The sequence below is a fragment of the Maylandia zebra genome, linkage group LG7 (genome assembly GCF_041146795.1).
Source record: "Maylandia zebra isolate NMK-2024a linkage group LG7, Mzebra_GT3a, whole genome shotgun sequence".
Taxonomy (NCBI): domain Eukaryota; kingdom Metazoa; phylum Chordata; class Actinopteri; order Cichliformes; family Cichlidae; genus Maylandia; species Maylandia zebra.
Window position 1 is genome coordinate 16,566,057 of NC_135173.1, and position 18,365 is coordinate 16,584,421.

The window sequence follows — 18,365 nt, forward strand, 5'->3', positions numbered from 1 at the left end:
TTTAACTAAAATTGTCTTGTTGAGCTAATAAAACTGAAACACTGATGCCAAAAACACAGGTGATATGTGACCAAACAGCTTTGTGCACTATTTTAGTTTTAATTAACCCCCAACTGATGATTTTCAATGAAGCATTCAGCGTTATTTATACAGTGGGGATCATGCCAGTGTTTATGGGAAAAAATAAAATTCAATACTATCATTACCCGGTGGTCAATTTGAGATATTTTAACCCTGGGTGAGAAATCTGGGCAGTTAAGAGAATAATTTGGGTTGGTTTATGGATTACAGGTGCCATTCCTTAGATTTTTCCACGTGGACTGTTTTTATTTTTATTTTTTTCATAGCCAGGTGAACCTGCGAAACCCAGATAATGCAGTAGAGCCATACACATCATATAGACGCACATTCTGCCTGCCGTACATGTGCTGCCAAGGACGTACTATCCACGTTGCCCACCAGAAATGACCAAGATGGGCACAAGATTTGCGCATCCTGAGCATCACAAACAACCACGCATGCTTAAACACAGGATGCAGCTCGTGTAAAACTCGTGTCAATCAGACTTAAGTGTCAGTTTTGTGCCCAACATCATTCACCGGGTTGGGCAAATATCAGAATTGTTTGTTGCAGTGTAAGGCCCGATGCCACAAACACCAAACCTTAAGATTACATTCTCTCAACTATTTAACTACCAACTCCAATGCTAGATCGCATCCTTGAATCATCCTCTCCAGTTTGTCCTGCCTGGGCGGGGTGAGCGTGTGTGCCATCCTGGCTCCTATGGCAACCCGATAGATTAGCTCCATCAATATTCACGTTATTAGAAAGCGCGAGGCTTATGGATTAGTGATGTCAGCGCTCAGTGAAAGCCAGGGGCAGCTGCGTGCATGTGTGTATTCACCTTGCGCCGTGAGAGGGCTCAGATAGGCTTTCGGGGGAGGTGGGGATCATGCTTTGTCATTGAGGAGCTCAGCAGCAGCAGCAGCAGCATTCTCCCACTCCGGCACGTCCGACGCTCAGCATGCTGCATCCTGATGCGCTCCCGTCTGCACTCAACGAGCTTACCTGGATTTACATGCATTTGTCGTTTGGCGCTTTTACATGAGCGTCTGATCGCAGCCGCCGCGTATTCGTTGACGCATCTCAATGTTTGAACCGGAGGAGAGCGGCACGTCCCAAGAGTCAGATAAGATACGACCCGTCCTGCGGACCTCCCCCGTCACTGTTTTTGCCTCCAGCGGCACCCCGAGTGTGTGAGATTCATGATTCATCCCCCCGCTTTCACGGGCTGTCCTTAGAGCGCAACCTCTTCTGGTTCTTCCAAATGGAGAGATTCCAGTCCTCCATGCGCAAACGGCTCTACAGCTTGCCGCAAAACATTGGGCAAAAGCCCTTTGTGACTGACGAAGGGGAGAACGGCGACAAGGACACTAAAAGGAAAAGTATCGGGCTCAAACATTTGTCCTCTCTGTCTCCCGCGAGCAGTTGTAAGAGCATTGGGGAGGCCGGGGTCGAAGACTTTGAAAGGGACGTCACCGTGAAGACCAACTTGAATGGGGACTGCCGCTTTTTTAGGGGCAGCATCTCTTCCATCTCCGGACGGCATCCCCCCGGGTCAGATTTGGCGGAGCAGAGGCGCCTCATTCCCGAGGCTGATGCTGGAGTCAACGAGAGTTTCCCCGGTGAGCACGGCCCCGGGGCCCTACAGCGGGCAACGGGTGGGCTGACCGGCATAGTCGGGCAACCGTCACTGTTTGACCAGTCAACTTTCATCAAGTTGGAGGGCTCTGAGCAAATAATACCCGAAGATGAGCGTCTCTACCAGGCTGGCTTCATGCACCGGCAGTTTGGGGCGATGCTCCAGCCGGGAGTCAACAAGTTCTCCCTGCGGATGTTGGGCAGTGAGAGGGCCGTGGAACACGAAAGGGAACGCGTGAAGTCTGCAGGCTTCTGGATAATCCATCCCTACAGTGATTTTAGGTAATTTCTGTGCAGAAATCCTTTTTCTTTTTTTAAAATCGCAAATAGTTGTGTCCTACAAAGAAGTGCTGCAGTGATCCTATCACACATTAAAGGCTCATTTGGCCTGCGCATGCGTTAAAACTAATAATTTAAAAACTGCCTGGAATGAATGAGCCATAAAATGTGTTAAGGGTATAAACTATAATCCCCGTGCATGCCTTTCTGTAACTACAGTGGCCATATTAGCAGCACGATAATCAGGAGTGTAAGCCTCTGCAGAACAGGTAGATCATTAGCTAAATGTGCCTCAGTAGCCCACCTTGAGCAGATAAATGGCTTAACGTGTGCAAATGGACATTTTTAAAAGCGTTGTCTACATTTTTTTTTGCAGGGAAACGTGGTTATGTCATGCATATCCAGGATATAAGTCCTTTTGCTTTGGTTGGCCCAGTTTGTGCATTTGTGTGTCCATGGTGTCATCAGGTTATGTAGAACTTAATTAACTCTTTGCAGGTCTTTGCATGTATGTGCAACAAACTAAGCCAACCACAGTTAACAAATTTCCCAGCCATGCTGCACTATTTCATTGCACACCAGTATTCTGGATACGTCCACCACCAAAAGATTTTCCCGGCATTTAACCTTAATGCTCACTGTCATCATATTTTTCATCAGTCAGCTGTATGCCAATGTGTGCCACTGCAGTTTTTTCCACTCATCTGAATTACACTTTTTTTGTCATCATTTAGCCAGGGCAATGGATTACAGAGTGCAGCAGGGGCTTGGAAATGGGGTAATCAAAATAGGGTAACATGACCATTCAAGATATTAGAAGCACACATCAGTGGGAGATTATTACAGCACAATTAATCTAATGGAGCAGAGATGGTGTGGACGGGGAGGGGACATGCCACAAAAACGCAGAGAGAGAGCGCACGACACACACACACACACACACACACACACACACACACACACACACACACACACACACAGAAAGAGAGATTGAAATGAAAATGGTGTGTTGTGAGGAATCAGGACGGCCAGCTGTTAACTCCGTGTGTGAGGTACGAGGTGTTGTTACTTTATGCTCACTTTGGGTCGCAGTGCGAGCAGGAGGGGCATTTTTAGTGCTTGCCATGGGTCTCATAAGGTGAATGCTTTATCCCGCAGATCCCATTTTAAGTTACAGATGCCTTTTGCAGCACCAGAGATTATTCTGAGATTTTGTGGCAATCCAGCAAAGAGGCAGCTCCGTGCCCTGCTTGTGAGCTGACATACCGTGCGCATCCATGACAGTCAGCAAGGCATTGTATAACCGATGTACGGTTTCCTGTTATCTTCCTATAGACACACACAATCTGATGTTTTTATCAAGTAACTGCTGTTTTTTTTTTTTTTTCATTCTAAAGCTTTCTAAGGATACAGCAGCAGACACACTGAACTGGCACACTGCGTAAATATGGTTAATATGATTGCTGGTGGGCCTGAGCCACAGTACAGGTGTGTGTTAAGCCACTGAGCTGCATGCAGGCTGTTGTGTTTCAGCTGCACTCTGGCAGCAAGAGATAAGTATCTCTAGTACAAATGTGATCCCTTTTTCAGCTGTCCTGATTGATCTAAGCTCCTTTCACCATTTTAAGCCTTTTTGTGTTCACTTTGCTTGTAACTCCCCTCTCTTTTTTGCTCTCATGCTCTTTAACGTAGTTGCACTCTGACCTCAATAGTGCAAGATTTTGTCTCTGGACCAGTCGAGGTCCACAGACCGTACAAGCAGCAGCTTTGTTTCGATGGTAACATCAGATTACACCAGCCAGTTGTCTGTTTTGTGGTCTGAATTCTGCGCGCACAGGCAGCCGATGTTCCAGCAGGGTGGTCAGCAATGTACCGTCCTCTGCAGACCTTTTTTTAAAAAAATAAATAAATAAATGAATAAAATTATCCAGCTGTTCCAGCGCTCTGCAGCACAGTGACGTTTGCAGAGCAGTAATGCTAACTACTCAACATCTGGCTGATGGGTGCTGACTTCTGGAGATGACATGGATTCACAGGAGATAACGGTGGATTTAGCCAGAGAGAGGAAGCGCAATTAGGACCAGTGTGTCACTGCAGAGACAACGGGCAGATGTCGAGAGAAATGCAAATTCTTTGTTTGGCAAAGAACAACAGAAAGCTGATTAGAACAAATGGCCACCGTGCCCTCACTGGTTTCTACATTTTGTCACATGTGACTGTGAACGTTTTGGGTGTAAGTAAACTAGAAGAGGTAGAAGTGCATTCACCAGATTCCTCTGCCTCTTTCCACCGTGTTGTCCTCATTCGACTCTAGAATGTTTTCCATCACCAGTAACACAATGCAGCACCTGTAACTCATCACAACAGCAACCCACTGGGAGGTATCACCTGAAAAAGCAAATATTACATCTAATATTGTGGTGAACCTGGCATGGATCAAACAGTGACACTCTGAATGACTGCTGCATCCTTTGCACACAAAAAAATGTATAAAGAAAAAGCATAATTAAGTCTTAAGAAAATGCAATTCAGTTTACCTTTGAAAACAAATGTATCGCTTAAAAGAAAAAATTAACTAAGAAAATAAATAAATACATAAGCTAATTAAAAGCTCAGATCCTGTATATTTTAATATTTATGAATGTATACCAATAACTTTACACTTTTTAAAAGAAAGAAATATTTTGGCATGCTTGAGCCTCCATATAGTTTTCTTCCCCCCCATTCATGGAGAAAACGCTAAAGTTTTAAATATACCTGCTGATGAGATGATGAGATATTTGGTTTCTTAACCTCCAGCTGGCGTGCAGTTTTTGCTGACCCTGCATGTTTGTCCTGTTGAGATCATTTGTTTTTGTTTTGTTTTTTGACACGACTCACTCATGAAATCGCACATGTATGGTTTCTCATCTTACACGCTCTTTGTGTGGATGCGTTGTACATTACTGTGTGACTCTGACAAATGTAGAACGCTAGATTAAAAAGAATGAGTATAGCAAATAGCTGGGAAACATCAATCAAGAGTCAGAATAGCTTACAGTGAACTCCAATTAGCCATATTTCTAAATTTCATAAGAACATTTGCTAAATAAATGTGTTCTGTTTTGTGTGTAAATGACTAGTAACAGGCAGTTTTCGATGAAACTGAACACACTCCTGCTGATACTTTTGAAAATCAATATGTATTCATGATTAATTCAAATGAATTCCCAATAACCGGTGTCACTCTTTTCCCATTTGGCCCACTCTTTAACTGAATCAGAGAATAATTCTTTGCTTGTTTACATTGTTTCTGCTCACTCGGACAGAACTCTGCTGGGTTTTCAGACCGTGTGAAACAGCGAGGTTCATTTCTATAAGTAGCCAGAATCACTTTGAATTTGGAGCACATACTCACACATACTTGTATTAAGTGTTTTGTGTAAACTAAGCAGCATACACTGATTGGCTTTGTATTGATGAAATGTTCCCATCAATACGTCCCTGTTTGTTGTTGTTTTAATACAAAGTTCAAACAGATGCGTTTTTATTACCAGTTATTCTGTCCAATTTTTTTCTTAAGTGAAGGCAAAAAATGCTCATTTTGAATTTTCAGATCCACAAGCAGGAATTTCCTATTTCTCTGGTCACCCAGAAACATTTCATTTACATCAGTTTTGCGTTTGTTTAGCTCAGCTCTTATGACAAAGGTATGACATTTGCAATCAGGTTTTCTGCCGTGCTGAGATTTAATACCAGCATGTGTTTATTTAGATTCTGTTTTTAAACTAAATTAGTAACCAAATTGCATTGCATTTATGAGCTCCTACTATAATTGCTTTTCTTGGCCTGTTGTCATTGTTAGTGCAAGTTTACTTTTCGAATGAAACTAGGTCATTTAGCATAGACCACAACTAACACCTGCAACCTAATATCATATGATAAATTAAATTAAATTTGATCAAAAGAACAGAGGAAAGTCAACACATGAATTTGTTCCTTTCACCAAAATGTTGTCGCCTCTAAATCTTTATTTTTCTGTGTATTATATCAACAACGTCACTTTGGCGACCCCAAAGAAGTTTTAGCCAGACCTAGAGGAGACTATACCCTCTGTTTACATCAAATAAGAAGAAATTAGCCGTTTCTGTGCCTTAATGACGCTGGCCTGCTGTGGTTTATGGTGTGAGTCACATCCAACTGTCCATCTTTCAGGTTCTACTGGGATCTGACAATGCTGCTGTTGATGGTGGGAAACCTCATCATCATCCCCGTGGGCATCACCTTCTTTAAGGACGAGCACACGCCGCCCTGGATAGTCTTTAACGTCGTGTCGGACACCTTCTTCCTCATGGACCTGGTCCTCAACTTCCGCACGGGCATCGTCAAGGAGGACAACACGGAGATCATCCTGGACCCGCATCAGATCAAGATCAAGTACCTGAAGAGCTGGTTCGTGGTGGACTTCGTCTCCTCCATACCCGTGGACTACATCTTTCTTATCGTGGAGACGCGCATCGACTCAGACTTTTACAAGACGGCCCGAGCTCTGAGGATCGTCCGCTTCACAAAGATCCTCAGTCTGCTACGGCTGCTGCGCCTCTCCAGACTCATTCGCTATATCCACCAGTGGGAAGAGGTAGATGAAGATAGCCCCATACTGGCTAGCTTCAACTGACTGGTTGGATATTTAAAAGATTTTGTTACAGTCTTAAAAATATTAGTCGATAAAAATGAACAAATTCACAGCTTCTAGCTTTTTAAGTGGGAATATTTTTTAAGTCTTTTAAGTAGTGTGGCTGATATTTAGAGAATTTCTTACACTATTTTCCAGATTAATACCTGCAGCATGCTCTCAGATGCTTCTCTCATTTCAAAGGGGACGTCTTGTGCTCATTTCCACCTTCATCCTTATATTCCAGGACTCTACTGGAGTAGCTTTGCATGGTTCACAGTTCAAAAGTAATCATTGTTTACCAGTCAGCCAGTTTATCAGTTCATCCTCTTCCTGACAAACTATTTCACATTCTCTCCCTTTAGGCCAGCTTTCCTCTCATTGGCTGTGTCTTGCAAATAGAAGGTTTGAAGAGCTGCAGAATGAAGGAGGAGTGCAGAAAAAAACTCAATCTGAAACCAAGCGTTTGCAGCTGCCTGAAGCCTGATCTCATTTTTTTAAACTTTCTCCATGTTAAATGTGCACATCCATCTTTTTAACAGTACAGGTTTCCCTTTAGGCACCGTGCATACTAAGGTTTCTCTCTCATTAACAGATTTCTTACACTTTCGCTCTGTATGTGGGGAAAAAAAGTGCTGCTGCAGAGTTAATTTGTTGGCTCTGCATTTAAAAACACTTACACACAGTCAGCTTACTCAATAAGAGATATTATCCCGCGTTATTATTTTTTATATGTTCCATCCCCATCAGCCATTAACGTTACAGATGGTTGCTCTGAAATAGCCTCTGGTAGTCTATAGAAGATTAAGTGTGGTTCGGTATAGTTCGCTTGCATCCATCAACACCATCATCGCGGTTCCTCCTGTTTATTTCAAATCCTCTGTTTGCGTGCATGGGTGTTAACATTTTATAGAAGAGATATGAGTGTTTTATTATCTCTCTTTTTTCTCTCTCTCTCCCCCTAATTCTGAAAATCTGTGTCACAGGTTTTCCACATGACATACGACCTTGCCAGCGCCATGGTGCGTATCATGAACCTGATTGGTATGATGCTGCTGCTGTGTCACTGGGATGGCTGTCTGCAGTTTCTGGTTCCCATGCTGCAAGACTTCCCCCCAGACTGCTGGGTCACCAGGAACAAGATGGTGGTAAGTGGATTATTTATGAGTCAGACAGCCTCCAAAATGTGTTCCTCCCCAAAACACGACGAACCACATGCAGACATTTATCTCTAAGCGTCATTAGTTATCGGTTTGAGAGCACAGATTAAATTAACGTCAACAGGTAGCGTGTTTAATCTTTATATCCAGTTTTCAGTCACACATGTTTTTCAATAAACATTTTGCAGAAAAAGGGTGGTTTTTGTTTATTTGCAAAGCTGTTAATACCTCCTGAAGAAGATAGAATAGAATAGAATAGAATTAGAATTCAACTTTATTGTCATTGCACATGCACATGAAACAGACCTACCCATAAATGATGTTTTGTAACAGTTGGGACATACATCTGTGTTCACGTCCATAAGCTCAGATTAAGCTGATTTAGATGTGATGTACGATGGCTCCGTAATGTAGTGGTTTACACATTCAGGAGAGGCATCCGGTGTAAAAATCTAACAAATCAAATATTTCCTGAGCCGCTGGTCGTAGATAGCCGTACGCGTTATCTCTCCTCCTCTGCATCCCTTTCAGAATGACACCTGGGGTCAGCAGTACTCCTACGCCCTGTTCAAGGCCATGAGTCACATGCTGTGTATCGGGTATGGCCTGTACCCTCCTATCGGCATGGCTGACGTGTGGCTCACTATCCTCAGCATGATCGTGGGTGCCACCTGCTTTGCCATGTTTGTGGGGCATGCGACTGCACTCATTCAGTCTCTGGACTCCTCCAGGAGGCAGTACCAAGAAAAGGTGGGTGTTTGCTGAAAAATCATCCACAGTTTTACTTCTGATATAACACTTCTGTTCCACTACATTTCATAAGGTAATATTATTTAACTGTTTCACTTATTACATTATCAAATCATGAAGTGTATCAAATTCGGTTCTTTTCTGAATTCTTTTGCCAACAGAGAAAGAACAAAAAAAATAGTCATCAGTTCATAAAATGTGCTTTTTTAGGTTAAACTGCCAGCTATATATATATTTAAGTTCCAGCTTAAATAGGGCCTTTATTTACTTATACCTCATTTATAATGAGCGGCTACAGCAGTCTGAAGCCTGCGATTTTGAGTCAGAGGGATTACTTGCACATATGCTGACCTCATTACTTCAAACTGTGGCCACATTTAATATGAGTATTTTGCATATATATATATATATATATATATATGAACAACAATAAGCTTAAGCTTAAAAGGCAGATTACAACGGTAAGATGTGCTTCATCTTAAAAAATAAAAAATATGAATACTATCCTATAATATTATTATTATTTGATATCATATATTATTAGGTACAGGAGAGGAGCTTTTTTTCTGTGTGATGTATTTTAATCTGGACACCTACATAAGTGCAATTTTTAATGCAGGATTTCTGTTTTATATTTCAATATTGCTACTTTTCACTAAGTGACAGATCTTGAAGGGGAGCGTAAACCCACTTTTTTGTTTGCAAAAACATGTTTTATACATCCACGTATAGCTGCCGTTAACTTTTCATTTGGGGAATATGGGAAAGGACAGACGAACTGCAACATGACACAAAAAAAGACAGACATGGCAGTGCATTATGAAAAGCAGAGCTGACACTTACAGCTGGATTTACCATGCATAGACAGGGTGCATGGACCATATTTGGTGCTTTGCTGCTAGAGTACACTGTTGAAGGACACAGTAGTTAATGTTATTAGCTGCAGCCTGCAGAGCACAACTGTAATTGTCAGATGGGGCAGAGTCACAACATTGCACTGTGGGCAGGTTTCACAGATGGCCTGACAGTTGACTGTTAAAATAATGAGACACATTATATTCCTACCTCTGAGCCAACACATCAATCAGTGTAATATATTCATTTTGACATGACTTTGCATTTTGTCTCACGGTTATGTTACGTTACATTTGCAGCCTTCTGCTACTCTAATCAACAGGAATATATCTATATATATATAGATATAGCTATAGATATAGATATATAGTTTTTTTTAATCATGTTAATAAGTGTGCTCTTTGTGCTTTTCATAGTACAAACAAGTGGAGCAGTACATGTCCTTCCACAAGCTTCCTGCAGACATGCGTCAGAGGATCCACGACTACTACGAACACCGGTATCAGGGCAAGATGTTTGACGAGGAGAGCATACTGGAGGAACTGAATGAGCCGCTGAGAGAGGTCAGCCATCAACAGATGATTTTTAGATAACATACATTATGCAAACAATGTGTAAATGCTTAAAGACAACATAAAGTTGTTATTTGCTCTCTTAATCATTTACTGTCCGTTTAATATAACCCTTAAGTAAAGTCTGGTGTTTAAAAAAAAACAGATGCTTTTTGACAAATACATTTTTTATTCTTATATAAGCTTTCAGCTACATTATTCTGACCTGTAGGCTATTTGTTTAGCATTTCTTTAATTCTTCTAAATAGTAAAATGTTAACAAAATTATTCATTGTCCTTATTTTATTTTGCAAACATTTTATTGTCGTCAGCAGCACATGTATAAATGCATGACATGAGCCACGTTGTTCTTAATGGTGAACAGTTAATTATGTAATCTAATATGGCTGTGTTACTTTGACAATGTTAATAGTCATGTAATCTGATAAGTAATGGCTTGAAGAGGACGGGGGACCTCATTAAAAGAGCATTAAGAGCATTAAGCTGTTAGCCCCCCTGCTTTTATCATGACTGAAATTTGTTTTTGAAGGCATTGCATTAGCAAAAAGAAAAAAATGTAAAAGGTGAACTTTTTTTTCTCTTTCCTGCAGGAGATCATCAACTTTAACTGTCGCAAACTGGTCGCCTCCATGCCCCTGTTCGCCAACGCTGATCCCAACTTCGTCACCTCCATGCTAACCAAACTACGCTTTGAGGTCTTCCAGCCGGGCGACTACATCATCAGGGAGGGGACCATCGGCAAGAAGATGTACTTCATCCAGCACGGCGTTGTCAGCGTCCTGACCAAGAACAGCAAAGACACCAAGTTGTCCGATGGCTCTTATTTTGGAGGTGAAGTCGGCTGCTCTGCATGCTAATATGTTCTGTAGTGGACAGTGGGTCAGTTTGAATGCATGTGAAGGAGTGGTGATTGTATAATTTGTTTTGATTTATTTGGCTCAGGCACTCGGCAGATTATCTTCCCCGACTATTACAGCTGGGAAAAATCGTCCACATCATCTCCTTAAAAGCGCTGGGAACTAAGAGGGGCAGAGCTTTGCGATCTTTGATTCCATCTGTGGGGTTTTCCCCTTTTTGTTACACCATATTTAAAGCTGAAATCCAGAATTTTTCCTCTCGGTTATGTTTTCTCAACCTGCTGTTGTCTGTTCCATCTGTGCACCAAAGTGAAATGTCATCATTAAATGTCAACTACGAAGCATAAAACTCTTAATTCTTTTCAGATTTGTTTCGGCAGAAGTATTAAACGAGGAAAGGGGAAAAAAAGCAGCTAAATTAAACCTTTCATAGTCACGCATTTATTTGGAATAAAACAGTCAGGGCAAAAACAATTTGGCTTCAAGTTATTCTCCTACATCTAAAAACACGAAGAAATGTTAAAATAATAAACTAGGACAGAAAACATCTAAAACCAACACAAGATAAAAAGAAATCCCATGATGTAAAGTGTAATAAATTCAAGAAAGTGACAGAATAGGGCGGAGAGAGATGGAGAGAGACAGAGTATGTGTGTGTGTGTGTGTATTTGTGCGTCTATATCCTCAATATGTCTGTCCTGAAAAATATGCCTCATTTTTTCCCCTCCTGTTTTCTTTTAATGGCGCATTATTTTATTTTTCTGATCTGGCACGACAGATGAGGTCAGAACAAACTGTAAGCTGCAGAAATTGCATTAAGTGCTCCATCTGTGGAGTTCAGAGGCATCAGCCTTTTTCATGCTTTATCATCTCATACTAATAATACTATTTTGGACTTTTCTTTTGTGAATGGATCTAAGAAGATAGGAATTCTGTTGCGGCTTGTCACACAACTTCTGAAAGGAGGAGGAGGGTGGGTGGTGGTGGTGGTGGGGGACTCATTATATAACACTTCATAGTAATGCGTTGTTTTTAATCCTTGCTGTTAATACCTGTCTTGCACTCTGCAGGAAGTCTTTTAAAGCGGTGAAACAAATAATTGAAGGGTTTTTTTTCTCATCTCTTTCCCTGCAGAGATCTGCCTGCTGACCCGAGGCAGGAGGACTGCCAGCGTGCGGGCAGATAACTACTGTCGACTGTACTCTCTGTCTGTAGACCACTTCAATGAGGTGCTGGAGGAGTATCCCATGATGAGGAGGGCGTTTGAGACTGTGGCGCTCGATCGCCTGGATCGCATAGGTTAGTCCTTAAAGATAAGATAAAACCTATTTACTGGCACCAATTTTATATTATTATCAATCATTCATTTGTTCATTTTAGTGTTGCACTAAAATTAACATCAGTTGGACTTTATATCTGTTATTAGTGGTGGCGTGGATGTAGGCACGTATTTAAGCACAGCGGCTAACAAAAGCCAAGAATAGAAAACAGTGTATAATAATAATATTTAAATGTAAGCGTGCCACATTAATCCATGGTCTTTAGACTTTACTAATTAATCTTATATGAATGGAAAACAGTTTAAAGTCATTTTCCTGGGTACACCTTGCTAAGGACCCCCTTGTCCTTTGGAAGTCTTAATTCTTTGTAGCACAGATTCAACAAGGTGCTGGAAACATTCCTCAGAGGTTTTGGTCCATATTAACGTCACAGCATCACACAATTGCTGCTGATTTATAAGCTGCACATCCATGATTCGAGTCTCTGGTTCCACCGTGTCACAAAGGTGCTCTGTACTAAAGAGCCCGAAGTGTGCCAAGAAAATATCCCACTCACCGGCATCCGGAACTGATCATACAATGCAGGATGGAGCCAGGCTTTCATGCTGTTTACACCTACCATTCCAGTGTCATAGCAGAAATTGACAGTCATCTGACCAGACAACTTTTCTCCAGTCTTCCACTGTCCAATTTTGGTGTGAACTGTAACCTCAGCTTCCTGTTTTTAATTAACAAAGACCTAAGCCATCTGCTTCAAGGTCCAAAGTGTTATGCATTCAGAGATGCTCTTTGGTTGTGACACGTGGTTATTATCAGCTTGAAGCAGTCTGGCTATTCTCCTCTGACCTCTGGCATCAACAAGAACTCCTTCTCACTGGACAATTGTTCTTTTTCGGCCCATTTTCTATAAACCCTAGAGATGGTTGTGTGGGAAAATCCCAGTAGATCAGCAGTTTCTGAAACACTGAGACCGGCTTAGGCAACAACAACCATGCAAGATTAAAAGTCAGCTTTCTTCCCCCATTTTGATGCTCAATTTGAACTTCAGCAGGCCGTCTTTACAAGGCCTCTGTGCCTAAATGCACTGAGTTGCAGCCATGTGATTGGTTAATTAGATATTTGCATTTTTAAGCAGCTATTCAGGTATACCCAGTAAAGTGACCAGTGAATTATACTATAAGCAAGTATTTACTAAGTAAACTAAACTCAAACAGAGTATTTTTTGTGCAGTCTGCAGTTGGATTGGAACCTAAAAGAGACAGTTAGGTCTAAAGGGTGGCATTTTTCTAACTTTTTGATTGCTTCCAGTCTAATCTGGAGACATAATATACCCACATAGCAAAATTGGTATGGCCCGGATCTGGCCCACAAAATGTGCTTACACATGGCCCCACATACCGCAAAGAATGACGGCCCTTTGGCGGCCCAGATATGGTTTGTGAGATGTGGCCCACACATGGGCCAGCACAAGGCCAGTTGCAGACACACTGCTGGCCCACAACAGTTTCAACCCTGGCCCCAGATGTCAGCCTAATGTGTACCTTAATCAAGCCATGTAATTACAACATGTTCTATATAAGAATCAGTGAATGGACTGATTCTTATATAGCGCTTTGCTACTCTCCCAGATTACTCAAAGTGCTCTATACAACATGCCATATTCACCCAATCACACACTTCCGCTAAACTGAGTGCTTCCTAACTACAGCCACACACATTCTCAGTTTTGCCATGCAGACTGGAATAACCAGGGATCGAACCACTAACCTTCCGATCAATGGGTGACCTGCTCTTCCTCCTGAGCTACAGCCACCCACTGGAAAAAAATGAGTAAACCGACTTTGGATAAAGTGTACACTCACAAACCTGTCAAACCTGCATTTGAAACGTTAGCTACCATAGCAGTATAGTATTGCAACATGGCATTTGGTCTTCTAACTAAAATAGAAGACCAAACAGTGCCATCATTTGCAGACCTGCCCCACATCTGGTTGACATACACCCTGCCATGACACCTTGATGCCAGATCCAGGCTAGACCTGTTTTCTATGGGCTTGGGCCACATAAACCAAACCACAATCGGGCCAGATATGGCATCCCATCACATAAATAGTGCCATCTATGCCAGGCCTGGCCCAAATCTGGATGACATACATCTTAGAGAACCAATATAGTAGTGATACATATGCTGTATAACATTGCAATGTCTTTATATACTGTGTATTTATGCAGTATGTTGGTATGTTAGTTAGAAGAAAATGAAAATCTCTGGATCATTATAGATTAACTTCACATAAGCATATTTCAAAAACTAGTTTGCAACTTAGTGACTGACTTTACTCCACTGTTTACTCAGCAGTGGTGCTCCTCCGCTACATGTGCTACAAACAGTGCTGGGTTATTGTAAACGATGAGACTACATTGTTTTAAGACCCACTGTGCCAGAGTGTGAGATTGTAAAGCATGGAAATATATATGACAAAATTTGCACTGTTGAACTTGTAAGCCAATATTGTCAGATAATATCTGTCAAATTGTGAGTGTATTTTTTGTAGTGTTTTAACAGCAGGCTGCATTTTCTAGAGGTATCATTTGCCTTTTTACTCCCATATACGAGAGGAGTTGTGGGAGCTTTTGTGTGCAGAATAAGAAATACATAATTTAAAAGTGTTTGCATTGCATGGACGCACTATTGACGAATATATTTTTGAGTTATACAATTATATTTAATTCTTCCTCTTCAGCGTGTGGTATGATGTGTTGTCTAAGGATGTCATTTGTGAAAAAAGGGGAGGGGCTAAAAGTGCATCACGGCCTTATTTCTCTTTTCTTAACAGGGAAGAGGAACTCTGTTCTTCAACACAAAGTTCAGCATCACCAAAGTTCTGGCACACTAAACCTTCATGAGAGTGAGATCATCCAAAGAATAGTGCAACACGACCGCGACATGGCCCAGTGCACTCAGCTGAACCAAACCAGCACTGTGCCGAGTATAAACCGTCCGCCTGCTCCTCCGTCACCCACCCCGGTCATCTGGGCCCCGCTGGTTCAGGCTCCGCTCCAGGCTGCGGCTGCCACCACCCCGCTTGCTATGGCCTTGGCCCACCAGTCCCAGCTTCCTCCAATCCTCTTCCACCATCCTCTGGTGCCACGTCCCGGCTCTGTGAAGGACCCCTCCAGCTATTCAAAGAGAGTACATGTTGGAGCGAGTGCCTCCAGTAGCTGTGGTTCAGGGCCCAATTCTCCCACTAGCTCTGCCAACCTTAGATCTGAGGTTGAGACTGCCACACTAGTATTCCCCAGGACACAGCTACTCTCCAGTGGGCCGTTGTCACCCATACTGACGTCTCAGCCCATCTTCACCAGCAGCCTGCAGCCCCTCGCCCCTCTGCACACACACCAGCCTCTGCTCCATCCTCCCCACTCTGGCATGGCGTCGGTGTTTCCCATCAGCCAGGCCACCATCTCTTACACCTGCTCCGCTCAGCTCCACTCCCAGCCGTTTCACGGTGCTATGACCACCCCACCACGACCGATAGGTTTACTCCAACAGGGGGCACCAGGGAGGCTAGCAGGGAGATTCCCGGCCCCCTCAGCCACCACATTAACCCCTCTTATTTCAAGCTCAGTCGGCCCCATACTGAGCCAATTGCAGCAAACCTCCCATATCACCTCACAGCAGGTGGGGTCCAGCAGTGACAGAGCAAGCAGGAGAACCAGTGGCCTGAACCTCCCACATTTTCCCTTCATCACCAACACCCAGTCCTCCGCTGGATTTAATCAGCCAGTGTCTGCAGTCGGAGCCGGGGCCGCAGCCTCTCTGGCCCAGCACAGCCTGGCAGGACTCCAGTCTGTTTTTCTCCCGCAGGTTCTCCCAGAGCACTCAGCCCTTGCCTCCCTGGCCCAGTATGGCTCTGCAGAGGCCTCGCCTTGCTACACGCCTCCTGTCCACAGTCCCAGCATCCAGAGCCCTGTGAGGGGAAGGACAGTATGCCACAGTGAGCTCCCCAGCACTGCAGACTCTCATAGTCCTCTAACCCTTCAGACCTCATGCCCTGCCAGGGTGGCCTGTACCCTCAGACAGAGGGCAGAGTCCTCGGTGGATCTCTTTTCCCAGGAAATAAAGACTATCTCAGGCTCTCACAGCTCTATACACCAGGAAAGGCCTTTGGCCATAAGCGGCTCCTCTGAGGGTGTAGCAGGGGCGCCCAGCCCCTTCTCCTCACCGATGGCTGTCAGTAAACCCTACACCCCGATCCCGGGTCAAGCCACTCCTGTCAGTCGGACACATTCAGGGCCTGAGCCTCAGCACCAGTCTGTTGGTTTTCACTCTTCTCCCATTAGATCTCCCGCTAAAATGTTAGAGAAGGAACACAAACAGTCCAAACTCCCGTCCAATTTGTGAGATTTAGACACACCCTCCTTTAATGCCTGAGTGAAGGGAAGATCACTTGGCATCATTTTAACCACTATGTCAAATTTTGAAGTAGGAGGGTGTGCTATAGCTCAGTGGTTTTGTTTTTAACCAGAGTGAACGGATCGAGTTTGATAATGGACAGTGACAGATATATATTTTTTACAGGATACTGCGTCTTTAAAAATGCTAATAACATCCAAACTGTATTGATGGGTATATGTAACACCTCATGAAAGTATCAATTGTTCCGTGTATTATATTCTAACCGCACTCTGTGATTTGTATTTGTTTAAAACCCCATCGTCCAGGCAATTTGTGTAACCTTTTAGCCACATCCTATTTAGTTGGAACGTCGTCCACAACTGTATCCAGTTATGATCAAAACCAAAAAAAACCTGCTGTCCTCTGTTCACATCCTTTCCCACTGCTGAGAGCGTCGTGTGAACGCAGGGTTACTCCGTAAGAGATGTGAGGAGAGACAGACTGTGCACTTTGCTCGTTTCAGAAATAACCTGAAGGCTTGACGATGGCACGTCTTCCAAGATAGCTTTCCAGCAATATTGCACACCCAAATGGGTCACACAGATCAGATAGTATTTAAAAATAAATCTAAGTAATGAATGTAATGAAAATGTGTGAGTGGGAGGAGCGGGATTCATTTTGAATGTGTTTAAACATGAAGGTGATGACAGATTTCACAATAGATGCCAACTTATTTCAGTCTGGCAATAACTTTGGTACAAAACATCCACCTGAGCCGAGGTTTGTGTGCCATTAGCATAGTATGCAATAATCTGTGTGTTCTTTTGTCTTGTTTTTTTACTGGTATGCAAAGGTACTGTGAATCGAAGCACTGATTTGAGATCAGACTCATTAAAACAAGGGAACTGAATTTTAAAAAAAAAGAAAGAAGCAATTGTCGATAATCAAAACATCCTGAAACCAGCGATGCACTGAGATTGCTCTGAATGTTTCTTGCACCAGTCAAAGGGCTAAAAGCAGTTTCCTGGACTCAAGATCAACGAGAACCCCTGATGGGTCATATTGCTGCATATTTACCTCTTTCATTGTACAATATTTGAAAGATTTGACATGTATTGTTGAACAATTGCTGCTTTGTGATGCTATGCTGAATCAATAACGTGTATATCAACTGACTTACTTTTAAAAACCAGACTCTTAAATCCTTCTACTTGTTAATAAGTTCACGTGTTTAGATGATGCGTCTACCTTTGTGGACCTGCAGCCGGTGACAAACTGTGAGCTGGTCGGCAGGTCGGATCATCAGAGGATCCTGTCCAGTGGCTTTAGCTGCCCGGTTGGTGAGCCTGAGGTCTGCAATGACTCTGAGTTCCACAAGAAAGAGATACCATCAGACACTAGCCAGCCTCTGCCAATGGGCTCGATCAATCCTTCATTACTATTCTCCTCCAACCGCCTGCCACAGGCATTTGCTTAGAGGTTATTTTGAGTGCATTCAACTTAAAAGTGTCATTCGTTCATCCATCCATTCATATATTTATTTATCATTTTGCTGCCTTTTAGCCATCGAATCTCATTCTTTTGTCACCTGTATGTTACAGACATTTTATTTAAGCCTCCAAATTCAATGCAATAAAATGACATATGGTTAATTACCCTCACCTCAACCGTTTAATTCCTTCCAGGAGGAGAGTGTGCGAGAATCTGATAATAAATTATGGGAAAGTTCTAGACTTTAAGCCGGATTAGAAATTGAGAACTGAATGGTGTTGTCTGGTGCCAACAATGAAAATAACCAGGATTATAATCTGCCAGATACTCAATACAAAGAAATTATCTACCACGTTCATGGAGCGAT

The 18,365-nt window shown here is 42.7% G+C and overlaps 1 protein-coding gene across 1 annotated transcript; it reads left to right on the forward strand.

Moving 5' to 3' along the window:
- Positions 1–828: 828 nt before the first annotated feature.
- Positions 829–18,163, forward strand: hcn4l (hyperpolarization activated cyclic nucleotide-gated potassium channel 4l). The gene is made up of 8 exons (XM_004567695.3): positions 829–1,983; positions 6,175–6,598; positions 7,621–7,782; positions 8,326–8,544; positions 9,816–9,962; positions 10,562–10,802; positions 11,963–12,127; positions 14,946–18,163. Exons 1-8 carry the CDS (start codon positions 1,328–1,330, stop codon positions 16,511–16,513), a joined length of 3,582 nt encoding a protein of 1,193 aa, XP_004567752.2. The 5' UTR covers positions 829–1,327; the 3' UTR covers positions 16,514–18,163.
- Positions 18,164–18,365: the final 202 nt, after the last annotated feature.